This window comes from Macaca thibetana, chromosome 17 (assembly GCF_024542745.1).
Source record: "Macaca thibetana thibetana isolate TM-01 chromosome 17, ASM2454274v1, whole genome shotgun sequence".
NCBI lineage: Eukaryota > Metazoa > Chordata > Mammalia > Primates > Cercopithecidae > Macaca > Macaca thibetana.
Genome location: NC_065594.1, coordinates 4,582,163 through 4,610,091, shown reverse-complemented (window position 1 = coordinate 4,610,091; position 27,929 = coordinate 4,582,163). Strand labels below are relative to the sequence as shown.

At 42.3% G+C, this 27,929-nt stretch overlaps 1 protein-coding gene across 1 annotated transcript in view; it reads right to left on the bottom strand.

Annotated features, from left to right (window-relative positions):
• Window positions 1–9,523: 9,523 nt before the first annotated feature.
• The window catches only part of PARP4 (poly(ADP-ribose) polymerase family member 4), a 92,818-nt gene continuing 74,412 nt past the window's right edge, over window positions 9,524–27,929 (bottom strand). The window contains exons 31-34 of the mRNA XM_050766806.1: window positions 22,952–24,010; window positions 19,765–19,864; window positions 15,051–15,183; window positions 9,524–9,907 (exon numbers count right to left, since the gene is read on the bottom strand). Coding sequence (XP_050622763.1) covers window positions 9,712–9,907; window positions 15,051–15,183; window positions 19,765–19,864; window positions 22,952–24,010 — 1,488 coding nt within the window. The 3' untranslated portion in view covers window positions 9,524–9,711. The remainder of the gene's footprint in view (window positions 9,908–15,050; window positions 15,184–19,764; window positions 19,865–22,951; window positions 24,011–27,929) is intronic.

Below are 27,929 nucleotides of genomic sequence, written 5' to 3'. Positions count from 1 at the left end.
CTTGGCTCATTAATGACAATGGATTTACTAGCAAACAGCCACGCTCTTTGAAAGAAGAAAAATAAATTATACATGGAACTTCTATCCACATGTTATCTGCTGAATTATTAATTAAATGAAACACTTCTGTGTGGAAAGAAGGCCAAGTGTTCTGCAACCTTCTCTGTACATTAGAATCCCCTGAGGATTTGGGAAAACTCGGAGTAGCCTCCCCAAGCACTAGACCAGCAGTTCCCCCAGTGAGCGCCAGGAATTCACCTGGTGATGGCGGGGCCCCAGCTTGAGTTTCTGAGTTAGTGAGTCGGAGGAGGGCCCAACAACTGGCATTTCTAACAACTTCCCAGGGGATGCATCTGTCAGAGGTGTTCGAACCAGAGCGACTCCATCTTGAATAGGGGCTGGGAAAATAGGGCTGAGACCTACTTGGCTGCATTCCCAGGAGGTTAGGCTTTCTAAGTCACAGGATGATGACATAGGTTGGCACAGGACACAGGTTATAAAGACCTTGCTCACAACACAAGTTGCAGTAAAGAAGTTGCTAAAACCTACCAAAACCAAGATGGCAACGAAAGTGGCCTCTGATTGTCCTCACTGCTCATTATATGCTAATCGTAATGCACTAGCATGCTACCAGACACTCCCACCAGCACCAGGACAGTTTACAGATGCCATGGCAACATCAGGAAGTTACCCTCCATGGTCTAAAAGGGGAGCATATAATCAAGAAATAACTCTAAATATTTCTGGTCAAGTAGCCCATGCTGCTGCTCTGCTTATGCAGTAGTCATTCTTTATTCCTTACTTTGCTAATAAACTTGCTTTCACTTTATGCATTCACCTCTAATTCCTTCTTACACAAGAGCCAAGAACCCTCTCTTGGGGCATGGATTAGGACCCCTTTCATGTAACACATCTGCTGCTGCCTAGGACTCTGCATGGAGAGTCACTGTTTTAGGTCAAGGTCGTCACAGTCTCTTGATGGACACTGTTTATCAGTATTTCCTAACCCTTTGGGATTTCCTCCCATCTGACTTCCTTCTTTTCCTCCTTCCTTCCCACTGTGTCCGGAATTGGTGGGTTCTTGGTCTCGCTGACTTCAAGAATGAAGCTGCGGACCCTCGCAGTGAGTGTTACAGTTCCTAAAAAGATGGTGTGTCTGGAGTTTGTTCCTTCAGATGTTCAGATGTGTCTGAAGTAGTGGGTTTGTGGTCTTGCTGACTTCAGGAGTAAAGCTGCAGACCTTTGCAGTAAGTGTTGCAGCTCTTAAAGGCAGCGCGAAAGCTGCAGACCTTTGCAGTAAGTGTTGCAGCTCTTAAAGGCAGCGCGTCTGGAGTTGTTCATTCCTTCTGTTGGGTTTGTGATCTCCCTGGCTTCAGGAGTGAATCTGCAGACCTTCGTGATGAGTGTGACAGCTCAAAATGGCAGCACAGACCCAAAGTATGAACAGCAGCAAGATTTATTAGCTGCAAAAGAACAAGGCTTCCACAGCATACAAAGACACCCAACCAACCTGGTTGCCCCTGCTTGCTGGGGGTGGCCTGCTTTTATTCCGTTATCTGGCCCCACCCACATCCTGCTGATTGGTCCATTTTACAGAGAGCTGATTGGTCCATTTTGACAGAGTGCTGATTGGTGCATTTACAAATCTTTAGCTAGACACAGAGTGCTGATTGGTGCATTTACAGTCCTATAGCCAGACACAAAAGTTCTCCATGTCCCCACCAGATTAGCTAGACACAGTGCTGATTGGTGTGTTTACAAACCTTTAGCCAGAGGGAAAAGTTCTTCAAGTCCCCACAGGTCCCAGAAGCCCAGCTGGCCTCACCTCACTGGCACTCCCGGCTGCACCCTGGGGCACCCAGCGCAGGCACTCCGGCAGCCCGGGTTCCAGACAACCAAGAGGAAAAGAGGGGAAGCGAGAAAGAGATGGAGACCCGCCATCGTGACCAACGACCCCACGAAGAGGCAATGGCAGTCCATGCACCGGACCCGCCTCAGACCAAGCACAGCAGGCGCCCGCTGGCAGCGCTGAGTGTGGGCCCGCCAAGCCCACGCCCACCCGGAACCCGCGCAGGCCCCAGCACGGCGCACAGCCCTGGTTCCCGCCCGTGCCTCTCCCTCCACACCTCCCCGGGAGCAGAGGGAGCCGGCTCCGGCCTCGGCCAGCTGCAGAGAGCGGCCCCCACAGCGGCCGGAGTGCACGCGGAGGCCAAGGAGGCGCCAAGAGCGAGCGAGGGCTGCTAGCATGTTATCACCTGTCACCACTTGAGGAAAATGTCACTTAGAATCTCCAGGTGGAACTTTAGAGTTTTATAAAAGCACTCAGGTGTTTTTCGGAACAGCCATGGATGAAGGACAAGCGGTTCGGAAGCAGCACGAAGCAGGAGGGAATGCCGGTGGTGAGAGGATTGCCTGGGGGAGAGGGGACAGCACAGTGCCTGGGTGTGGTGGGAAATCCACGAGGAAGGTGCCCTGAGCTCCGCGTGTGAGGAGCGGCCCACACTAAGTCAGCTATGCAAACAGCCATAGTGGGAAAATGGCCGTCCCTTCTATTTTATTTTTAATGTTCTGATCATAAAAACATTTAGGACTATAAAAATGAGCAGATAAAAAAATGTTCTACTGCCTCTTAATGGAAGATGTGTGCGCATTTTAAATAGTCTCTTCCCCAAAAGGAGAAACCAAAGTTCTCTTTTTGCCAGGCTCATTTCCCTGCTTTTCATTCTTGACCTAATACCAGCCGGGAGCGGGATGGCTGGATCTGGCCTGAAGGGAATGTTTCCCCGCCAGGCCCACCAAGACGCATGCGCATCCGGGGACTTTCCGGAGCTGATTGTTCCTGCTGCATCACCCCATCCAAGGCTCTGGGCGATGTTTTGGAATTTGTCAGCTTTTGTACATTAGTAAAATATGATTATGTCTTTCTCATTCTAAATTTGTTTTTGAACCTAATCTTGCATTTGTAGTTTTGTATTCTTTTCCTAAAAAGGGTCCTGCAACTACATAAAGTTTTGTCCTCACAAAACCTAGTTCTGACGTTTATACAGAGGCAATATATAGCATTTGGAAACCTGTGCTGTTTTCCTTTTCACAATCTCCCAAGGAAGAAGAATGAGAGCTGATGTTAAGTGGGAGAACGGAAATCCAGGCCAGCAGCCTCCGCCACACCTGACAAAGATGCAGACCTGCTCCCAGCTCTTCCTACTGAACCTTTAACTGCCATTTACATCCAAACGGGGAGCTCAGAGGAAGCCTCCAGCTCTTTGCATTCCCCACTTTCATTCATCTTTTGGTAAGTCCTGACACCCCGAGAGTCTTTTTTTTTTTTTTTTTTTTTTGAGACGGAGTCTCGCTCTGTCACCCAGGCTGGAGTGCAGTGGCCAGATCTCAGCTCACTGCAAGCTCCGCCTCCCGGGTTCACGCCATTCTCCTACAGGCGCCCGCCACCTCACCCAGCTAGTTTTTTGTATTTTTTTAGTAGAGACGGGGTTTCACCATGTTAGCCAGGATGGTCTCGATCTCCTGACCTCGTGATCCGCCCGTCTCGGCCTCCCAAAGTGCTGGGATTACAGGCTTGAGCCACCACGCCCGGCCGAGTTCTACTAATTTATCTATAGATTCTTTTGGATTTTATGATAGATGATTACATCATGTGAAAATAGTAAATTGTATTTTTTCCATTTCAGTGATTTCTCTCCCCTAGCACTGGCTAGAACCTTCAGTACAGTGTAGAATTAGAATTGGCAATAGCAACCATCAAAATACAGTTCCATTCTCAAAGGAAAGGCTTTCAACGTCTCTCCAATTGCTTTACAAATGTGTGTGTGTATGTTTTGTGTTTGTGTGTGTGTGTGTGTGTGTGTGAGCTACCATTTATCAGATTAAGAAATTTCTTGGCTAGGCACCATGGCTTACACCTGTAATCCCAGCACTTTGGGAGGCCGAGCGGTGCAGATCACTTGAGACCAGGAGTTTGAGACCAGCCTGGGCAACATGGTGAAACCCTGTCTCTACTAAAAAATACAAAAATTTGCCAGGTGTGGTGGCACATGCCTGTAATCCCAGCTACTCCGACTGAGGCATGTGAATCACTTGAACCCAGGAGGCAGAGGTTGCAGTGAGCCAAGATCGCACCGCTGCTCTCCAGCCTGGATGACAAAGTGAGACACTGTCTCAAAAAACAAAACAAACAAAAAAGAAGGAAAGAAAAAAGAAATTCCTTTAGTTTGCTAAGAGTTTTTTTTTTTTAATCATGAATGGATGTTGAATTTTTAAAGATTTTTCTGAATCTTTGCGTTGATGTGGTTAATTGATTGATTAAGTGGTAAACTAACACATTCCTGGAAAAAACATAATTTAGTTGTGCTGTATTATTTTGTATTATTTTGTTAAATAATTATTAAATTATTAAATTATTTTATTATTACATTGCCAGATTCTGTTTGTTAATATTTTGTTTAGGATTTTCAAATTCATGTCATCTGGGAGATTGGTTATAATTTTCCTTTCTCATATTTTTTTCAAATCTTGGCTTCGTAAAATGAGTTAGATTTCATTTTCTCTGTTTTTATTCTCTGGGTGAATTTATGCGTGCTGATTTTTTTCCTTCTTAAGTGTACAGTGAAATTCACCAGTGAAGGCACATTGGCCTAGAGTTTTCTCTGGAGAGAAGTCTTTAAATTATGGCTCAATTCCATATATAGAATTTTTTAATAATTTTATTTCTTTTGCCCATTTTGATAGATTATAGTTTTCCCAGCATTTGTCCATTTAATCTAACTTTGCAAATGTCTTGACATCAAATTGTTCACAATATCATTTTTCCATTTTAATGTCTATGAGGTGTTCCCTTTTTTATTCCGTACATTGCTTTCTTGATGCCTTCTCCTCTTTTTTCTTTTCATTAGTCTCACCAGGGATTTGTCAATTTCACTAGTCTTTTAAAAGTACCAAATTTTTGGCCTTATTGGTGGTCTCTATTTTTTATTTATTTTTTGTTTCATCAATTACTATTATATTTCGTATTTTCTTCTGTACTCTTTGGGTTAATTTGTTCTTTTCCTGACTTCTTGACATGGATAATTCTTAGAGTGTCAACCACTCTCTTTTCTTTTTACCGTTTAAGTTTTCCTCTAAGAATTGCTTTAGCTTCATCCCATAAATTTTTATTTGCAGTGTTTTTATTTTACTTAGTTCAAACTGTTTTCCAATTTTCACTGTGCTTTTTTTTTTTTTTTTTTGACTCATGAGTTATGTAGAAGTATAATTCCTTATTTCCAAACATTTGAGAATTTTGTATTTATCTTTAAATTTTTGATTTCTGATTATATTGTGTTGTGGACACAGAACATACTATGTATTTTTTTATTTTAGTTCTTTGAAATTTGTTTAGACTTGCTTTATGGCCCAGAATTTGGTCGATATCGTCAAATGTTTTCTGTACATTTGAAAAGAACACGTATTATGCATTGTTGAGAACAGCATTCTATGTACATCTATTTGTTAATTATTTTATTTAACTCTTCTATATTCCTACTGATACTCTGTTTTCATTTGATTGAATTTTAATAATGTAATTTTTTCGTTCTCACCCTCTGTCATTACCTTCGAAGTCATATACTCGTTGTCTATGTTTTTAGTAATTACTGTAAAGATTTCAACCTGCATCCTTGATTTAGCTATTAATTTTTATTTATGTTGAGCCTGCATCTAGAAATCTTCCTAAACTCTCTCATTAGATTAAGGAGTTATTCTACAGACTTACTTGCTACACTGACTTTCTACACTGGTTAGGCTCTGCGGTATATTGTTAAATGGAAGCAGTGAACAGATGGCATTTTTGTTTAATTCCAGGCTTTAAAGAAAATGCTGTCAATATTATGTCATTAATTATGGTGTTCTTGGTAGGTATTTTGGTAGATTCTCTTTGTTGAGTTAAGGAGGTTTCCTAGTGTTTGTTAATTTTTAAAGTCACAGGTGCAGGTGAATTTTAGTGAATGCTTTTTCCTGCATTATTGAGATAATTGTAAGATATGTCTTCTTTAATCAATGAATATGATAAATTACATTAATACAGATTTCTGATATAGGATGATTCTTGTATTCTTTTACTATTTGTTTTTTAACGGGCAAAGGACTTTTTTTTTTTTCTTTTTGAGCTTAGTTTTTTGGTACAATTTAACTTTTATTTTAGATTCGGAAGTACATATGCAGGTTTATTGGTAATATTGTGTGATGCTGAGGTTTGGGGTATGATTGATTGCATCATCCAGGTACTGAGCATAGGACCCAATAGTTTTTCAACCTGTGCCGTTTTCTGCTGAGCCCCCTCTAGAACTCCCCAGTGTCCATTATTGCCACCTTGATGTCCATGAGCACCCATTGTTTAGCTTTCACTTATGAGTGAGAACATATGGTATTTGGTTTTTTGTTCCTGCATTAATTTGCTCAGGATAATGACTTCCAGCTGCATCCATGATGCTGCAAAGGACATGATTTCTTTTCTTTCTTTCTTTCTTTCTTTTTTTTTTTTGAGATGGAGTTTCACTCTTGTTGCCCAGGCTGGAGTGGAATGGTGCGATCTTGGCTCACTGCAACCTCTGCCTCCCATGTTCAAGCGATTCTCCTGCCTCAGCCTCCCAAGTAGCTGGGATTACAAGTGCCCGCCATCATGCCTGGGTAATTTTTGTATTTTTAGTAGAGATGGGGTTTCACCATGTTGGCCAAGCTGCTCTCGAACTCCTGACCTCAGGTGATCCACCCGCCTCAGCCTCCCAAAGTGCTGGGATTACAGTCGTGAACCACTGAGCCCAGCCATTATTTTATTTTATTTTTTATGAATGTGTAGTATTCCATGGTGTATATGTACCACATTTTCTTTATCCAGTCCACCATTGATGGGCACCTCAGTTGATTCTGTCTTTCCTATTGTCAGTGGTGCTGAGATGAGCATACAGTGCATGTGTCCTTTAGGTAGAACTTATTTTCCTTTGGATGTATACCCAGTAATGGGATTGCAATGTCAAACGGTAGTTCTATGTTCTCATATGTTTGTTGGCCACTGGTATGTCTTCTTTTGAGAAGTGTATGTTTATATCTTTTACCCTTTTTTTTTTTTTTTTTTTTTTTTTGAGACGGAGTCTCGCTCTGTCGCCCAGGCTGGAGTGCAGTGGCAGGATCTCAGCTCACTGCAAGCTCCGCCTCCCGGGTTTATGCCATTCTCCTGCCTCAGCCTCCCGCGTGGCTGGGACCACAGGCGCCGCAACCTTGCCCGGCGAGGTGTTTTTGTATTTTTTAGTAGAGACGGGGTTTCACCGTGTTAGCCAGGATGGTCTCGATCTCCTGACCTCGTGATCCGCCCGTCTCGGCCTCCCAAAGTGCTGGGATTACAGGCTTGAGCCACCTCGCCTGGCTCTTACCCATTTTTAATGGGGTTGTTTTTTTGTTTTGAAAATACAATCAATTTACGATCCTGGGAGAGCAAGAAGCAAGGAGCCAGCAAGTCTGGACACATTCCAGAGGCCACTGAGGGGTTTTATGCCCTGAGTCCTGGATTCCATCCAAGCCACGAGGGGCTTTATGCCCTGGGCTTAGGCTGTAGTGCAGCCTTCCACTCTTAAGCACAGAGCCTGGTATTCCATAGGCCACAAGAGGTTTTAAACTCTGGACTCATAACTTGTTCCAAGGCTCTTTTCATATGATACCAGACTAGAAGTCTTGCCTCAGCTTTTCTCCCAGCAATTGGACTGATGGGATGTTCCACTGTGCACAAGCATCATGGGTTCTTAAAACAAGGCCCTGCACAAGCACTAAATATGTTCCTGTCACCGCAGTCCACTAGCCCTTCAACTATAAACATGCACAGGAGTCGCCTGGGGGCCTTGCTAAATAAAAATGCAGCTTCTGGTTCAATAGCCTCGAATGGGACCAGAGATTCTGCCTGTCTTGATGAGCTCCCGAGTGAGGCAGACAATGCCAGTTCACAGACTCACACTTTGAGATACGGCCACCTGGGCCATTGTGTTCAAATGTGCTTGATAATCTGGAGCACTTATTAAATATCCAAGTTGCCAGGATTTTCTTCTGGAAATCTTGATTCAGTATGTTTTGGTTGGAGCATTGGACGTTTGGGAAAACTAGAATTTCTTTCTCTCCCTTTAGACAAAAGTCAACTACTGCTGAGGCATGGGCTTAAGAAATGTTGACTAAAATATCCAACTCAGCAACCAATCCTGTGTAATTTTCAAACTGTCAGTAACTTGCTGGGGGCGACCTACACACCCTGGCCATGTGATGGATGAAGAAATGCACTCAGACAGAGGTATCCCATGAAAGAGCAGGCTAGGGGACTGGGCAGCTCCCAGACACCGAGGAGGGTGCTATAAAGAGTCAGCAGCCATGGCCCTGACAGGCTGGGGCTCCAAGCATTTATTCAGTACAGATTTAATGACAAAGGTCTCAAGTAGACACCACTAGAGGGTAATTAACATTGCTGACCTTCTGAGTAGAGAGCAGTCATGCGCCCACAAATGATCAAAGGTCAGTCTTAGGAGCACATGAGTAAATAAGCTATTTAAACTCCTCTACATTGCTATGTATCCATGCCCTAAGCTTTTAAGAGAATTCAGCTGCCTTCAGCCAAATCTTTTACTGAAGCTATGCAAACCTCCTGACCCTCCAAGAAGGTTTGCGTCTATTTCCTACAACTTAATTTTTATAATTTCTCCCACCACCGTGACAGATCCCCTACGTAAGACCATGTTTCTTCTCAGCTTGCTCAGTCCAGCTGAGCCAGCTTTCCACTGGACTCCTGAATGTGAGGACACAGGCTCCCAGGGCCATCCAGAAGCAAGCATCTCTCAGCACCTTAAAGCTCTGAAACACGAGCTGGGTGCAGAGGCTCATGCCTGTAATCCCAGCACATTCAGAGGCTGAGGCGGGAGGATCGCTTGAGGCCAGTAGTTCAAGACCAGCCTAGGCAGCATAGCAAGACCCCATCTCTACAAAAAGTACACCCCAAAATTAGCTGGGTGGGACTACATGCCTGTAGTCTCAATTAATTGGGAGGCTGAGGCGGGACTATCCCTTGAACCCATGAGTTTGAGGCTGCAGTGAGCTATGATCGCACCACTGCACTCCAGCCTGGGAGACAGATTGAGACCATCTCTAAAACAACAACAACAGGCTGGCACAGTGGCTCATGCCTGTAATCCCAGCACTTTGGGATGCCAAAGTGGGTGGATCACCTGAGGTCAGGAGTTCGAGACCAGCCTGGGCAACCCGGTGAAATCCTGTCTCTACTAAAAATACAAAAAATTAGCAGGGTGTGGTGGCAGGCGCCTATAATCCCAGCTACTGGGGAGGCTGAGGCAGGAGAATTGCTTGCACCCAGGAGGAGGAGATTGCAGTGAGCTGATATCACGCCATTGCACTCCAGTCTGGGCAACAAGAGCAAAACTTTGTCTCAAAAAAATAAAAAATATTAAAAAAATAACAAAAAACAAGGAGACACAGAAAACTGAAATATTTTAAGTTTTATTTTATTATTGCTTGTTAGTTGATTAAAGTAATTCTGCTTCCACTTTATTTTTAAAGACAGTAATTGCTACACTGAATAAAACTTTAATGAAGTTTCATTATAAGCATCTATTATCATTTTATTATTTTCTACATAGAAGCATGCAAAAAGTTTAAAATTCAGTTTCATTTGATTTAGCCTTGACTGTAATGAAGGACTCTATGAAGAGGGGACACGGTGTTTATGGGCTGGAGTCCCAGCAACTGCTTGGTGGCAGAGTCCCAGTCTTTCCCCAGTTCAAGCCGTGGGCAGATAGATGGGTACTGTCCCTCAGTTCTTCTTACCCATTCACTTGCTTTCTTTATAGCCTCAAAAGCCCAGGGAATATTCCTAGATGTAAAAAAAAAAAATGTTTCAGATTTCAGAATATAACAACATGTGAAATGTAATATGGTACTAAACCCATCACATTGTATCAGACAAAATGATTCTGCCAAAAATTAAGATATTTAATAAAAGCAGTTTTCCTTGACATCTTACGGGACTTCTTCTACCCGTCTGACCTTGAGCTTATGCACTGCATTGTCAAGTGTCCCGTGCCCACCACTTCCCGGCTTCCACGTGCCTCCAGGCATCCCTGCTGCCTACAGGACAGCTCGAGTTCCAGCTTCTCTACAGTTGTTTATGGTTGTCCCCTTTCCATGCATCTCAATCTAAATCCTATCCATTCTTCACACACAAACTCAAGTACTGTTTTACAAATGAGGCTGCTGTTTCTCTCTCCTTCCCACTGAACCAACTTGATTAGGTACCTTCAGAATATCTGAGAGTCCGCCATGAAACTGGCATCTATTCAGTTGTGTCACGTAAACCAGGAATAACTTGGTAGAATAAGCATATCGAGTCAAGTCTGTGTCCACTAAATGGTGTCAAATATTTGAGACTGTTGAATATTCAGGTCTATTCAACACTCAGAAAAATTCTGAGATTGTTAATTAATATTAATTAGCTACTTCCTCACTTGTTCTATCATCTGCTAGAACTTGTTAGTGAACAAGTGGCAACATACGCCAAAGTTCTTCAGAAAATTCTATGGGGGAAACTTAATATTTTGAAAATTCTCTCCCTGTTCCCGATTTTTCCCTGTGAACTGGGAAAGGGCCGTCAGTATAGCGTGGTGGTTAAGAGCTGGGTTTGAGTCCTGACTCTGCAATCACATGATATTGGTCATGTGATACTGTGTGGCTTTCATTCAACACTGGGAATCTCAGTTTCCTCTATTACGAGAATAACATGAGGTCCTATGGGTTTGTGGTGGAAATTAACAAAGCTTATAAACTTAACATGCTTACTAGTCCCTGGTCCACAGTAGGCACTCAATAAATGTTCACTGAATGTCATGACGGAATGAACATACTAAATAAGAAGCATGCCAAAGTGGGTAAAAGACCAATGTTTCCTGGTAAGTATTCATCTACTTATAGTTACTAACTGCTGAAAACAACAAAACTGGCTTTGAATATTTTCACTAATTCAGCTGGCCTCCTTCAGTCCAGTGGCCTCTACACTTTTTGGTTCACCATTCCACTAGTAAGAAAATCTTGTGCCTACACCCCCATGTAATGTGCTCCTACATCAATGTTACGTACATCTTGAAATAGAAAATATAGAAAAAGCTTCAAATATGCAATAAACAGGGAGTAAAAAAAATCTATTTATTTATTTTAGATGATGGAGTCTCACTGTGTCACCCGGCTAGAGTGCAGTGGCACGATCTCAGTTCACTGCAACCTCTGACTCCCTGGTTCAAGCGATTCTCCTGCCTCAGCCTCCTGAGTGGCTGGGATTACAGGCACGTGCCACCATGCCTAGCTAATTTTTATATTTTTAGTAGAGACAGCGTTTCACTGTGTTGGCCAGGATGGTCTCAATCTTTTGATCTCGTGATCTGCCCGCCTCAGCCTCCCAAAGTGCTGGCATTGCAGGTATGAGTCACCATGCCCAGTCTAAAATCATTTTGTCTTACGTACTAAAGTGCCAACAAACCATTTTGCTGGCACAATAGCAGTAATGTGGTAAGAGCAATATGCTGGAATATACTTGATCAATTTTGAAAATCTTGCTTTAATACTTTGTGATATTACAGTTCAAAAGCAGGTTCAAAGTTTATACTTGTTCTAACAGCTATAATATTAATAATTGGCAATGATCTAAATAGAGTAAGTGCCTCTTTGGATGTGCCTATTAAGTCAAATACTAATTTGTTAGTCCCTTCTCCTAGCTGTTCAAAGTGTTTTTTCTTTGATATTTATTTAATTAATTCTCTTGGCGAGTGGCACTGGTTTATTTTAAAATAAAATACAAAAATTAGGCTGATGCAGTGGCTCACTTCTGTAATCCCAGAACTTTGAGAGGCCAATGCAGGCAGATCACTTGAGGCCAGGAGTTCGAGACCAGCTGGCCAACATGGCCCGAAACCTCATCTCTACTACAAGTATAAAAATTAGCTTGGCATGGTGGTGCACACCTGTAGTCCCAGCTACTCGGGAGGCTGAGGCATGAGAATTGCTTGAACCTGGGAGGTGGAGGTTGCAGTGAGCCAAGATCATGCCACTGCATGCCAGCCTGGGCGACAGAACGAGACCTGGCCTCAAAAAATAAATAAAAACAAAAAAAAGAAAACCCCTAAAATAGAAAAAAAAATAAAATAAAATGTTATCTTTCTTGGCAAACTAATGAAAAGGTATTGCTTTTTTAAAAATGGAAGTGTACATTACATATAGTAAATTATGATTTTCCTTTTTTTTAGACAGGGTCTCACTTTGTCGCACAGGCTGGAGTGCAGTGGCAGGATCACAACTCAGTGCAGCCTCGACCTCCTGGGCTCAAGCAATCCCCCCACCTCAGCTTCCTGAGTAGTCACACACTACCACACTTGGCTAATTTTTAATTTTTTTGTGGAGACAGGGTCTTTCTATGTGGTCAAGGCTGGTTTTGAACTCTTTGAAGCAAGCAATCCTCCTGCCTTGGCCTCCTAAAGTGCTGGGATTACAGGTGTGAGCCACTGTGCCCAGCAATGCCTGGGTAATTTTAAAAAGGTTTTTGTAGAGATGGGGGTCTCATTGGTTACCTAGGCTGGTCTTAAACTCCTGGGCTTGATCTTGCTGGGCTCAAGTGATCTTCCCGTCTCAGCCTCCCAAAGTGCTTGGATTACAGGCATGAGCCAATTTGCCTAGCCCAGAACTTCCTGAACACCTGTTTTGTGTTTGAGAACTTTTTCTTAATCATGACACTTAAAAATTGTTTTAATTTTTAATTAAACAATTAAATTTTATTTAATTAAATTTAATTAAATTTTATTTAATTATTATAAATTAATTTAATTTAATTTAATTTAATTTTCCCTGTCTCATTTTTTTAAATGCAGTGGGTTTTGTTCATATCAGGATCTAAACAAGGTCTGCCCTTGCTTTTGGTTGATATGTCTCTAAAGGTTTATTTACAAGTTCTGATCCTCAACCTTTTTTTTCCTATTGCTATTTATTTTTCTCTTGCCATTTATTTCCCCACATTTCAGACTTTGCTGACTGCATTTTCATGGTGTCATGTAACATGTTCCTCTATTCTCTAATTCAAGAAATCAAGAGGTTTCGTTTATTTGATTTTATACATATTAGTTTCTAACAATATTAATATCTACCTTCCAAAATAACAAATCAAAAGTATTATTAACACCATGGCTACTCCCAGTGAGATTTCTTCGTAATATTTTTAAATCCTTAGGTACTATCCCACTAGGGAGATACAGTCAAATTATGTACTAAGTCACCTTAAATTAATACCCAGACTGGGCACGGTGGCTCACATCTGTAATCCTAGCACTTCAGGAGGGTGAGGTAGGAGGATTGCTTGAGCTCAGGAGTTCAAGACCAGCCTGGGTAACATGGTGAAGCCCAGTCTTTACAAAAATTACAAAAACTAGCAGGGTATGGTGGTGCACACCTGTAGTCCCAGTTACTCAGGAGGCTGAGGTGGGAGGATGGCTTGAGCCCAGGGGGCGGAGGTTGCAGTGAGCTGAGATTGCACCACGGCACTCCAGCCTGGGCGACAGAGCCAGATGATCTCAATAAATAAATAAATAAATATCAATCTTATCCATTATTATGTAAAATATTTACATAGTTCCAAAGTCAAAACTGCAAAACAAAGCACACTAGGAGAAACTTAGCTTCCATCCTTGTCCCCTCTACCAAACCCCCCTTGCAATAATATTTTTATTAGTTTGATTAGTTTCCCCTTATCTTGCCTTTAAAAGAACATAAGCCAATTACATGTGTATGTATGTATATGTGTATATGTGTATGTATGTGCATATGTGTATGTATACACTTATATATATGTATGTCAGAGGGATCCTGCTCTGGTCTTGCCCCTCTCGCCATGGGGTGGGGGTCTGCAGGGACAAGAGAATGTGCCCACCCCAGAGCCCATATCCTCCTGTTTAGACCCTGCAACTCCAGCATCCCTGACCACATGGCCCTGAGTCCACTTCCAGGGTCTTCCCTGGGTCTGTCACCCTGAGTTTGAACAGTGCTGCTATCTCATTGGTGCTGCAAGGTGGCTGGGGTGAGGGGGCACTGGCATGGGGTCTGGATGGCATTTTGATGGGTAGGGTGGGGTATTCATGTGTGCATGCAAGGCCTCTTCGGGTCCTAGGGGTCAGCCAACGGCTGAATTTGAACCTGGCCTTCCAGGTGGTTATGAAGTTGTATTTGCCAAGGTAGGAGATTAGAACACATTTAATCTAATAGTTTGCTAGTTTGATTTATAACTTTTAAATACTTAGACATATAGTATGTGGGTTTCCATTTGTATTCTTTTTTTTTTTTGAGACGGAGTCTTGCTCTGTAGCCCGGGCTGGAGTGCAGTGGCCAGATCTCAGCTCACTGCAAGCTCCGCCTCCCGGGTTTACGCCATTCTCCTGCCTCAGCCTCCGGAGTAGCTGGGACTACAGGCGCCCGCCACCTCGCCCGGCTAGTTTTTGTATTTTTAGTAGAGACGGGGTTTCACCGTTAGCCAGGATGGTCTCGATCTCCTGACCTCGTGATCCGCCCGTCTCGGCCTCCCAAAGTGCTGGGATTACAGGCTTGAGCCACCGCGCCCGGCCTCCATTTGTATTCTTGTCTCAGGCCCTGCCATTGTTGGGAACAGGGCTGGGCCCAACAGTCATATTGTGGGTCCTCTGGAGGCGCCCAGGATCAGCGCACTGCAGCGAAGGGTACCACATCCAGAGCCAGAAGTGCCGGCCTCCAGCGGGAGCTGCACTAAAACTCTCTGAGCCTGTTTCCTGTGCAGCCCAAGGTACAAATACCACATCAGCCCTGCCCGCCACAGGAGACTGTGGGCAAGCTGTCACCTGCAAACAAATTCTCTTCCTACATACTTATACAGTAGTCTACACATGAAAGATAATTCCCTATAGCTATTTGTAAGGTTTATTAAATAAGTTACATAATACTATAGTTAAAGCCACCTGGAAGTAGAAGCGTCATCCAGCTTCATCAGTGATTTGAACACTATTCCCTCTTTTTCCAACCTGGTGCGAATAAACTGTAGTACCAGCATTGTGGCAATTAGGTCCAGGAGACGTTCTCTTCCTTTTACACCTAAAAGGAAACAAACTCCATTAAGTCTGTTGGGAATTCTGCATCTCAAACTGTGCCTGTTTATAAAATTCCCATTAAATAATTATAATATGGTTAAATCACAGTACATGAGCAGATCATGAAACTCTCTAATACTCTTCAAGGTCCTTAATTAGCCTGCTATTTAAATAAAAAATGAGGACGGTTGGAACCACGTGCCTATCATATTATCCTGATGGTCGTCAGGAAACTGGACTGTACCCAGAGTGCCCCTTGCTTGCCATCTTCACACAGAGAGCCATGAAATTCAATGAAAGAAATCCAGTTTTCAGGCTCCTGTTACAAATAGCTTAGAAGAGTAAACTTAAATATTCAACAGATAAACAACACATATGACCAGTTACACTGGTGTATCAAATTATTTCTAGTGGTTAGTACCTATAGGTATCCAAGATATGTTAGTATATTACAAAATATCAAAATTGAAAAATGAATGTTTACATGTGTTGAACTCAGAATTAACAACCCATTTTTATTTAAAAAATGCAAGCAGCTTTTTTTGTTTTTTTTTTTTTTTTTTTCAGGTTTTTTTTTTTGAGAGACCCATCAAAATGCCATTTGTTTTTCTTTGGGCTCGCTCTGTCATGCTGGAGTGCAGTCTGTGTGATCAGAGCTCACTGTAGCCTCCAACTCCTGGACTCAAATGATCCTCTTACTTTGGCCTCCCAAAGTGTTGAGATTATAGGCATGAGCCACAGCACACAGCCAAAAAACAGTTTTAGGGAAGGAAAAAAAAAACCAAATCTCTGTCTTATAATTAAGAATATACAATTACTTTGAGAAAAGACAAAAGGACCTTGCAGAGTATGCACATATCTGCATATACACCATTAATTTTTACATCGTTGAGGTAGCCAAAACTGCTCATAAGAGGGCTTTTATTAAGTAATATAATGTTCTTAGTAGAGAAAAAAGGAATTGAATAAATTTTTAAAAACAAAATAACAAGACCAAGCCATTGTCCCACAAAAGAAAAATCAATGGAGACAAAGCAGTTTAATTTGCTGGATTCTTTTGTGGCTTATTTTTTGGGTATTATTTACAAAATGTTAGACTAATTTTTAAGCAATATTCATAATAAGCAGCATACAACTCCAAGAATAATATAATAAATAGTAAACTGATGAAATGCCTAATGTGTATCAGCGTCACTTAAAAAACAAATTCAGAAGGAGAAGGGATGATAAAAGAGAAACGAAGAAGAGGACACAAGACAAAGTTGGGTACAGATATAAAAACAAGTCAGAGAAAAAAATCAGACAGCTTGAGGCTATGTAGAGGAAGAAAGGCAGAAAAGCACATGCTTACAGAAAAATAACACAGACAATACACAGCAATACAGAGAAACACAGGAAAAGCCCATGGAAAAGTTACATCCATGAAATCCCATCCCCTTGCATCTGTGACTCAATTTTCTCCAGTTTTCCTCTTGTTTCTCCGCTCCTTCTCAGCGTCTTTGCTGTTTCTCGTCCAGTCTGAACACTAAACACTGTCGTGTGGCAGGCTGGTCCTAGCACCTGCTCTGCTTAGACTACCTTCTTTCTTTGGGTGACCTCATCCAGAACCAGGCTTTAAATACTACTCACATTGAGAATTCTCCGTCTTTTCCAATTTTGACCTCTTCCCTGAGCTCCAGCCTCACGTGACAATATATTTATCTTGAATTTTTATCTCACTCTGTCACCTGGGCTGGAGTGCAGTGGCACAATCATGGCTCACTGCAGCCTCAACATCCCAGGGCTCAGGTGATCCTCCCACCTCTGCCTTCCCAGTAGCTGGAACCACAGGTACACGCCACCATGCCTGGCTAATTTTTGTAGAGATGGGGTTTCACCATGTTGGCCAGGCTGATCTCAAAATCCTGAGCTCAAGTGATCTGCCCGCTTTGGCCTCCCAAAGTGCAGGCATTACAGGTGTGAGCCACCATGCCTGGCTTATCTTTGGTTTTCAACAGTTTGACTCTGGCCTATCTAAATGTGGTCATTTTTTTATTTATTGTGCTTGGAGTTCTGCTGAGTTTCTTGGATCTGGAAGGTGCTGTTTTTGATCAATTTTACAAAGGTGTTCAAATATTTTTCTGTCTACCCTTTCACTTTCCGAAACCCTAGTTACACAAATGTGAAATCTTTTGATATCATTCCACAGTCTTGGCTCCTCTGTTCATTTTTCATTCTATTTTTTTCTTTCTGTATTTCAGTTAAGTTTATTGAGTACATTGTCAATTGAATTAAATGATTTTTTTTCCTGTTCTGTCCATTCTGTTGTTAAGCTCATTCAATGACCTTTTCATTGCAGATACTATATTTTCCAGTTCCAGGATTTTCATTTGGTTCTTCCTTATAGTTTCCATCTATTTGCTGAGATTCTGCCATTTATTCACCCATTCCATCCTTTTCTGGTAAGTCAATCCTTCACTATATTTTAAAAAGCAGTTTTAAAGTCTGTGTCTGCTAATTCTACCATCTGGGTCATCTGTGGGTCAGCATTTATAGCCCATTTTCCCCTTGATCACAAGTCATGTTGTCCTGCTTCTTCGTATGTTATTAAATTTTCATTCCATACTGAACATTAAAAATGACACCTCGTAGAGACGCTCAGCTATGCTATCTTACTCTAAAGAGTGTTCAGTTTTGTTCTGGTGGATCCTGTGTAGGCTTTGTTTTAGGCTTTATTAGGATGGGTCTATTTTGGCTTATCCCTTTGTCCTGGGGTATACTCCTTGATCATGAGATATGATCCTCATGACCCTTTTACGGTTTCAATGGAAAGATATTCATAAAGTCTGATTTGGTGCAACTTGAACTCTAAACTCTGGCCAGTACTAGGCAGCAGCTGCAATCTCTGGTTAGCTCTGTAGCTTCCCAGCTGTTGCTTTTTTCTGGATTCCTTGAGGTTGCACCCTGTATAAGTATAGGTTAGGAGAGAGCCAAGGATCTGAGGGGCATTGGGATGCAGATTTCAGAGCTCCCTGCTCTGTGGTTCCCTCCTTTATAGGATTTTAATCCTTAACTTCCAGCCACTTTGGCAACCTCAAACTCCAACCCCATGTCCTCATCCCAGAAAGACTTTCTGTTTTAGTTCAAACCTCCCACTGTGTCTCATGAGCTGAGAAATGCCTTTAGGTGACAAGCTGGATACACGTAGAGCCCACCTAGTTGGCTTGCTTTCTTTCAAAGATTATGTTCACTCTAGTTTCTGCCTGTTTTTGATTATTCTCCTGGCCTTCAAAGAATGGTTTTGAACATTTTATTCAAAGTTAATAACTGTTATTGGCAGGAGAGTTAGTCAGATACAGGCTCTTCTATTATTCTAGGAACAAACATTCACTCCTCAAGTAAATTGTCATCACTCCTTTTCGGCCCAGTGCAGGTCAGGTCAAACAGGTTATGCATTTGCCCACCCACCCAGCCTGGAATATGAAAACTCTGGCATTTTAGAGGTGATGGTGGGCCAGTGAGACACTGCTGTTCTGTCTATCCATGCATATTGGCTAGTTGTTTAATAATGTGTATTTTATTAAAAAAAAAAAAAATCTCCAGGCTGAGCACAGTGGCTCATGCCTGTAATCCCAACACTTTCGGAGGCCAAGGTGGGCAGATTGCTTGAGCTCACAAGTTCAAGGCCACACTGGACAACATGGCAAAACCCCATCTCTACCAAAAAAAAATACAAAAATTAGTCAGGCATGGTGGCAGGTGCCTGTAGTCCCAGCTACTCAGGAGGCTTAGGTGGGAAGATCCCTTGAGCCTGGGAGGTGGAGGTTGCAGTGAGCCAAGATAGTACCACTGCACTCCAACCTGGGCAACGGAGCCAGACCTTGTCTCAAAACAAACAAACAAACAGCTCCTGTCTTAGGGCTAGCATTTGACCTTTAAACTACTTGCTGGGTCAAGGATGCTCAGGACTTCCTCACCTATCCCCTGTGTTGTCATGACAGGAAACAGATCCAGAGGTTGAACAACTGCCTCTGGCAGAGGCTGGCTAGGTGCTCATCAGAGCTGTTTTCTCCTCCTGGACACACAGCTTAACTGTACATTTCTCAGGCCTTCGTACATGGTTGGGGCTATGTGACTAGTGTTCTTCCTCTTGTCTAGCAGGGGGACGATGCCAGGGTAATATTTGTTCTTCTTTCTTACCAGCATAATTTTAAAGACATATATTGAAGATGGCAGAGTCACAATATGGAAGGAGTCAAGGTCTCTAAATGACCACATCAGTGGAACTTTCTTCCTGACTGATATTTTACTGTGATAGGGACAAGAAAGTAATCTTTGATTATGTTAAGCTTCTGAGATTTTTTTTATAGCAGTTGGTGCTATTTATGCTAATAAATTTGCTCAGATAATACCCTAATTAGTGGCAAAAATATGACTAGAAACCCATCTCCCATTTCCTTTAATGGTTAAATATAATTCCATTCAAATATAACTTTCATAATTATTACATTAGTACACTAGTTTACAAAATAGTTTACAACAATTAGGAGCATGCTTATGAATGAGTGAAAATAATGACTTAATAAATGGGAAGATAGTGACTTACCCAGAGATTGAATGCCTTTTTGTTTAAGAAAGCTGTGCAAAGCATTTGTATCAAGATTTAATATAAGTCCCAGTTCTGGTGTAAGTTTCCAGAAGCCATCCTACAAAATTAAGAAAACGAATGCAAGTTATATTATTCACATTTTATCACATAAGTTATGTAGTGGGGGAAGGAGAGAGGCAAGGGTTGAAAAACGTATGTTCACTACTTGGGCAACAAGATAATTAGAAGCCCAAACCTCAGCACCACACAGTATGCCCATGTAATAAACCTGTACATGTACCTCTGCATCTAAAATAAAATTTTAACAAATTAAATGAAAAAAGAAGTTATGTGATAAATATAAGTTTCCATTAATTTTTCAGGCCGGGCGCGGTGGCTCAAGCCTGTAATCCCAGCACTTTGGGAGGCCGAGACGGGCGGATCACAAGGTCAGGAGATCGAGACCATCCTGGCTAACACAGTGAAACCCCATCTCTACTAAAAAATACAAAAAAACTAGCCAGGCGAGGTGGCGGGCGCCTGTAGTCCCAGCTACTCGGGAGGCTGAGGCAGGAGAATGGCGTAAACCCGGGAGGCAGAGCTTGCAGTGAGCTGAGATCCGGCCACTGCACTCCAGCCTGGGCGACAGAGCGAGACTCCGTCTCCAAAAAAAAAAAAAAAAAAATTTAATTTCAGTTAAAGCGTTTCTGATATTTTTATTACTGTAAAATAAAGTTCTTCATACACTAGTGACATAGTATTGGTTGGCACCTCATAAATGCTATGAATACTACATATCTGCTGGCATTTATAAAAAGTGTGGGAAGAGGCTCATGTGTGGAGATTGTTTTAACTGGTACTTTTTTTTCTTCTAGCAATGCTTTATTTCATTTTTTATTGATACATAATACTTGTACGTATTTTGGGGTACACATGAAATTTTAATACATGCATAGAATGTGAAATAGTCAGGTCAGGGTATTTAGGATTTCATCGCCTTGAACATTTATGATGTCTTTGTGTTGGCAACATTTCAAATATTTTCTTCTAGCTATTTTGACGTATTCAATGTATTGTTAGCTATAGTCACCCTACTGCGTTGTCAACTAGCAATGAGCATTGAACCAGTATTTCTCAAACTTTTAAATAGCATGATTCCCTCTTTAAAAAAATCCCACTTTATTGAAATATGATTGACCTACAAAAAGTCACCAATATTTAATGTATACAACTTGATGTGTTTGGAGATAAGTACACACCCGCGAAACCATCAAACCATCACTTATCAATGCCATAAACTCAGCCACCACTTCCAGAACTTTTCTTTCACCCCTTTTGTTTTGTTTTGTTCCCTTTTGTGGAAAGAGTACTTAACATAAGATAGACCTCTTAGCAAATGTTTAAGTATACCATATCGGATTGTCAGTCATAGGCCCTGTATTGTACAGGCCTATGACCTCCAGCATGATTCCTTTTGTTTAACCTAAAAATGTACCCTGATGTAGTCTGAAATAAGAAAATGACAGTTTTTTTCTAAGTATAAAATTGTTACATTAAACATGTACTTTAAAACTACCTTCCCTGCACCCCCCATCATCTGCCTGCCCCATTACATGCAGAGGAGGGTGTGCTAAGCCTGAACTTGGGAATATTAACCTCAAAGGAAACAGAATCCAGGCCCTAGGGAAACTAACACAGGGAGCAGAAAGCAGGGTGTGGCCCTAGGCAGGTGCACAGGTTGAAGAATCTATGGCAATACCTTGAAAAATGACAGCAGTAATAGCATGTACCAACCCATAGAGAACTGGTACCAAGTGCTGTTCTTTTATATGTTTAGCCACTTCCTGCGGAGTACTATTGTTGGGAAAAAGCTGAGTACTGGGAGGGAAACTGAGGCAGGGCTTGCATAATGTCCTCTGGAATGTGTCTAGACTTGCTGGCTCCTTGCTTCTAGCCTTCCTAGGCTCCTATTCCCATTATCTCAAGTAGCAGAACATGTTCCATATAAATGCTAAACCATCACAGCTGTAAATCATGTGCTTAATGCAACGTGTCCTTTCAACCTCCACATTCCCACCGCCTGTTTCTTTGTTGGATTACCAATAAATACTGTGGGCTCCCAGAGCTCGAGGCCTTCGCCGCCTCCATGATAGCGATGGCCCACTGGTGTCCCACCTTTCTCTCTCAAACTTTTTCTCAATCCTTTGACTCCACCAGACTTTGTCACCCCCATGACCTGGTGTTGGGTCTGATCACCCCAACGACTATTATCACACCCACACTGGAGATGAGAACATGGTGGCACAGAAAGGTGAAGCAATTTGTCTAAAGTCACATAGCTAACCAGCAGCAGAGCCAGGAGTGGCCATGGGATCCGCACTCTTGACCACCGGCAGTATGCTCGTGGCAGGCTTGTGCGTGCACTGTCTCAAGTAGGGAAACTGGGCAGCTGTCATTATCCTGTTTAAACCTCAAACCCACTCTGTGAAGTAGACACTATCATTATCTCCACTATATGGATGAGGAAACTGAGGCTCAGACAGGTTACCTGACTTGCCCCAAATCACAAAGTGGGCTGGGACTCACACTTACTTTTATGCTACATCAAGGCCTTTCCATTTCACTAAATGACTTTACATCAAAACAAATAATCGCAGGTGCAAGATTGGGTCTTAGTACCAGTGCAGAAGCCAAATCTACAGGGTGTTTATTAGCATAACAAACGGAATGATAAGCTCTAACACAATATACATGCTGAACAATAGCTGTATTCCTATGACCTTATGTGAAAATATTTAGAGTATATGTACAAGTGCTTGTGCTGTACTTCATAGTGGGAAATTTGAATGGATTACAATTCCATTAGTTCTAGAATCTAGGAAATTAAGATTTCACCCCATCATCTGTTCGGGGATGTTCATTTTCATGTGAGGAATAGTAACATTCACCAGCATGAGGTTCTGGTCTAATGTTGGTAGAGAAACACCAGCCAGCATCAAGCACACTGTTTCGTTCAGCTGTCTGTTCTGTTTTGTAGCAAGAGTTCCTCAATGAAAGAAGCAGTATGACTTATACCCCAGTGCACAAGCCCCTTACTTCACTACAGACTGACGATAGACAGTTCCTTGACCCGCTGCTTTGAGTAGCACTGTTCTAAACTATGAAGCCAGCTAATCACAGATTTAAGGAGAAATAAGACACATACCTCTGTCTGTAGACTGAAGAATTCTGTCCAAGGCACAGCATCCTGCCAGTGTTGTGTGCACACTATTTCATCCTCCTCTATTACTTCCGGAAAGCATGGGATACTGTCATCTGCTGTATCACATTTTATTTGTAAAAAGCAGCTGTCTAGAAGCACTTCTGATAGTTCATGACTTTCTGTTTCATAACTTTGAAAACCAAAGCCAGGCAAGTGACTTCCTTCGAGACTGCCTACTGATTCTTCTAGAAGACAGAGATCTACTGGGGTAGTCCAGGACTGACTGCAAAGAGTCTTAGGTAAGGCAGGGGCTATTGGCACCCTAAGGTTGGCAGTCAAAGAGGCTGCGGAAGGTTGAAAATGAAAAGGAGAGGAAACAGAGGGATGATAAGACCCAAAACCTCTGATGGGATCAGGATCTGTAGGAAGAGAGAAATGAGGCTGGGGAGAATCTAGTTCAGGGAAGGTGCCAGCAGAAGGCCTGGGGGTATAGCCTCCAGGAAGTGGGGGTGGAGCAGGCTGTGTGGAGCTCAATGAGCCCTCTGAAAAAGGAAAGCCACAGAAGGGTACACAAGGTACTTTCTGGAGAGGCCCTGTGGGATGAGATGCCGACTGTGGGATCCAGTCAGCACAACTGCCAGGCACAGGGCCTTGGCTGAATAGAGATGCAGCCAACTGTCTGGGAGGAGGAGCAAAACCAAAACCAGCTCCCTGACCATGGGAGGCAAAAGGCATGGAAGCAGGACTGTAAGAGCGGGCAGCCAGGGGAAAAGAGGAACCAAAAGCTGGAGCAGAAACACGAAAAAAGCTAGAAGTAGATGTTTCCAGTGGACTGACTTTCCTAAATAGTGGTTCAGTTGCTGTTGGTTTACATGACTCTGTCTGACTTAAATCCAACAGCTTTTCCACACCTTCACATTTCAAACTTGATGTAAAAGCTGATAGTACATCTAAGCCATCCTCTTCAACATCTTCAAAAACTTTTGGCTGAGATAATTTCATTTTTCTTTTAGCCCGTTTGGATGAACGTACTTCTTGCCACTCAGAGGATGCTAAAAGAGACTGCCCAGAAGAGAGAATTATTAATGTAAGGAGAAAACACAGAATAAAAAGCACAATCAAGCAAACATTCTTCCTAGCACTTGACTTCCCACCCACCAGGCAGTTGCTCATCCAGAATCAGGATCATCGATATGAGCTGGGATGTTGAAAATAACACCAGTGCTGGGTGCGGCGGCTCACGCCTGTAATCTCAGCACTTTGGGAGGCCAAGGAGGAAGGATCGCTTGAGGCTAGGAGTTTGAGGACAGCTTAGGCGACATAGCGAGGCTCCATCTTTACAAAAAATAAAAAATTAGCCAGGTGTCGTGGCTCACGCCTATAGTCCCAGCCATCTGGGAGGCTGAGGCAGGAGGAGTGCTTGAGCCTGGGAAGCTGAGGCAGCTATGAGGGCAGATTTGTACCACTGCTCTCCAGCCTGGGTGAGAGGGCAGCACTCTGTCTCAAAAAAGAGAGAGAGAGAAAATAATGCCATCAGAGACATTCAAGATCATTTTAGTACAAAGCCCTCTTTTTCTAGACGTGGAAGCTGAGACCTGGAGAGAATATCAGCAATCAATATATTGAAAGACCTTCTCTCGCAGTTCTTAGAATTGTGGAATTTTAAACACCCCTCGTTTTACACAGGAGCAAACTGCGGAGCACAGAAGTGGCTTGCCCAAGATTTTACAATGAGCAGTATCACAGTGTGTAAGTTAGGCCTCAAACGAGACAGTCATTTGAAGTAAATTATTCCGGTCTTTTATACTGCTTTACAGTAATATTAAGAAAATGAGAAAATGGAAGAACGTTCTCAAAAGCTTTATTTAGTTTTGAGACAGAGTCTTGCTCTGTTGCCTGGGGCTGGAGTGCAATGACGCAATCACAATCACTATAGCCTCGAACTCCTGGGTTCAAGCGATCCTCTTGCCTCAGCCTCCCCAGTAGCTGGGACTATGAGCATATGCCACCACGCCCGGCTAATTTTTAAATTATTATGTGGTCTCATTATGTTGACCAGGCTGGTTTTGAACTCCTGGGCTCAAGTGATCGTCTCAGCCTGGCCCCTCAAAGTGCTAGGATTACAGGCATGAGACACTGTGTCCAGCCAAAAGCTTTAAAGTAATTAAATGAACATATAATTATACCAGAATATGAACAGTATGTATGTAAAACAAATTTTGAGGGATGCTGTATTACTATTATTGTTTCAATCTAAATGTAAAGAGTGTTCCTTTAAAAGTTGCATGTATAAAATCCAGCTTTTTTTTTTTTTTTTTTTTGAGACGGAGTCTCACTCTGTCGCTCAGGCTGGAGTGCAGTGACCGGATCTCAGCTCACTGCAAGCTCCACCCCCCAGGTTTACGCCATTCTTTTGCCTCAGCCTCCCGAGTAGCTGGGACTACAGGCGCCCGCCACCTTGTCCAGCTAGTTTTTTGTATTTTTTAGTAGAAACAGGGTTTCACCGTGTTAGCCAGGATGGTCTCAGTCTCCTGACCTCGTGATCTGCCCGTCTCGGCCTCCCAAAGTGCTGGGATTACAGGCTTGAGCCACAATGCCCGGTCTTAAAATCCAGTTTTCTATGGATGACAAGTCCTTGATATTTTTGAAATAATTAGCCTGTAATTTTACCTGTGAATATGAACTATTTAAAAAAGGAATAGTCCTTTCCCAACTCAAATTTCAAGTATACATCTGAATAATTAATATTATAGAACATATGAAAAGATGTATTTAAAAATAATGCTAACCAGAGGTTAAATTTTTAAAACTTAGAGAAGCAAACTGGAAAAGACCAATAGTGATAGACTAGAACTATCAGATATTAAAGTCTCTTATAAAATTACAATAATTATAGTAGATGAATCAAGGAACAGAGTAGGCAAGTCCAGCAATAGCCCCTAAAACTGAGAATTACTACATTATGAAGGTGGCATTTCAAGTCAACAGGAGGAAAAGGAGTAGCCATCTGGAAAAGAAAAACGTTGGTTCCATATCTCTTATCCTATGCCAGGATAAATTTCAATCGGATGAAAAATTAAATGTAAACATGAAAACATAAAACTATTTAAAGAAATAGTGGGAAAAAATTTTAAAGTATAATCTCTGACTAGGAAAGGTATTTCTAAGCATGATGAAAAGCAAAACAACACTAAACAAAAAGAAGAAACACAAAAGATTAAAAATTTGACAGCATTAAAAAATCTGCATGACAAAAAGATAATAAGCAACATCAAAATAACACGTGGAAAACTGGGAAACACATTTTCACAACTCATAGCACAAAGGGCTAATTTCCCTTAACAGAGAAAGCTTTCCTAAGATAAATAAGAAAATGACTAAAATCTCAATACAAAGATAAAAGACATGAACAGATAACACACAGGAAGGGACACATAGGGCTGTAAGAATATAAAACATGCTCCTCTTCATTCATAAAGAAACAAAAACTTACAAGTCACCAACCAACATGCTTCACCTGTAAGATTTGCAAAGATCAGAAATCTGATTAAGTCAGGTATTGTGGAGCATCCCAGCTACTCAGAAGGCTGAGGTGAGAGGATCGCTGGAGGCCAGGAGTTCAAAGCTGTAGTGCTCTGTGATAAAGCCTGTGAATAGTCATTGCACCCCAGCCTGCGTGACAGAGCAAGACTCCATCTCAAAAAAAAAAAAAAAAAAAAAAAAAAAAAAAAAAAAAAAAAAAAGAATCATACTGAGAAATATGGGTTATTTTTGTTTAATTTTATAAAATTGCTTCTTGGATAGTATTTTGTATTTTTCAGTAGAGACAGGGTTTCACCATGTTGGCCAGGCTGGTCTTGAACTCCTGACCTTGGGTGATCCACCCACCTTGGCCTCCCAAAGTATAGGGATTACAGGTGTGAGCCACCGTGCCTGGCCTCATTATGATTCTTCTATTGGCCAAAATCACTCACTTGCTTCCTCTTTCCCTTCCCCACCTTGATCACCTAAGGTGTGGCCCCCAATCTTTATGGCAGCAGGGACTGGTTTCATGGAAGGCAATTTTTCCATGGACAGGGGTGGGGCAGATGGTTTTAGGATGAAATGATTCCACCTCAGATCATCAGGCATTAGATTCTCAGAAGGAGCACCTAGACCCCTCCATGCGCAGTTCACAGCAGGGTTCGAGGCTCCCATGAGAATCTACTGCCACTGCTGATGTGACAGGAGGCGGAGCTCAGGCGGTAATTCTCGCTCACCGTCCCTCACCTCCTTCTGTGCAGCCCGGTTCCTAACAGGCCACGGACTAGGGGTTGGAGACCCCTGATTTAAGGAACAGCATGGGCTCTGGACCCTCAGCTTCAGTGCCTTCAATTTCTTGCTAAGAGTTATAGCACTGAATTTTACAAATGATTTACTTTAAAAACTTGGATTAGGAGCTAGGTTTTAAAAATCTCTGCCTCTTGCATCTTCTCAATGTGCTTTCATGAGCGGGAGGGAACAAAGTGGACTCGGGGTTGGTGCAGAAGACACTGAGCCTAAGCCCAGGGGTAGCTGCGGGAGGACACAAGCACCCAGCACAGAGTGCTGTTCTTGCTGAGCATGTCCCAGCAGAAAAGGTGTTGCACTCCCTGGAAGGTCTCATTTCACAATGAAGACGTATCAAATAAGGAAATACCCCAAGTTTCAGTGAGTCGGGAAGGACCAAACAGACCCGGTTGTCCCGGGCTCTATCGTGGCTGGCTTCTGTTAGTGAATTCGGTGGAATGACTCCATGCGGAATGCTGCAGGTGCCACATTTTAGCAAAACAGATACTGAGGGAGAGTAACAGAGGCTTGACATTTTTGCTAAATTAGATGGTCCATTCAAAAAAATTATTGCAGCTAATATAAATATAAATTTTCAAGTCATCAAGCTAATGGATAATATTTTTCATCTGATATGTTTGGATCTGGAAGTATTAAGATCCAAAGTATTTGC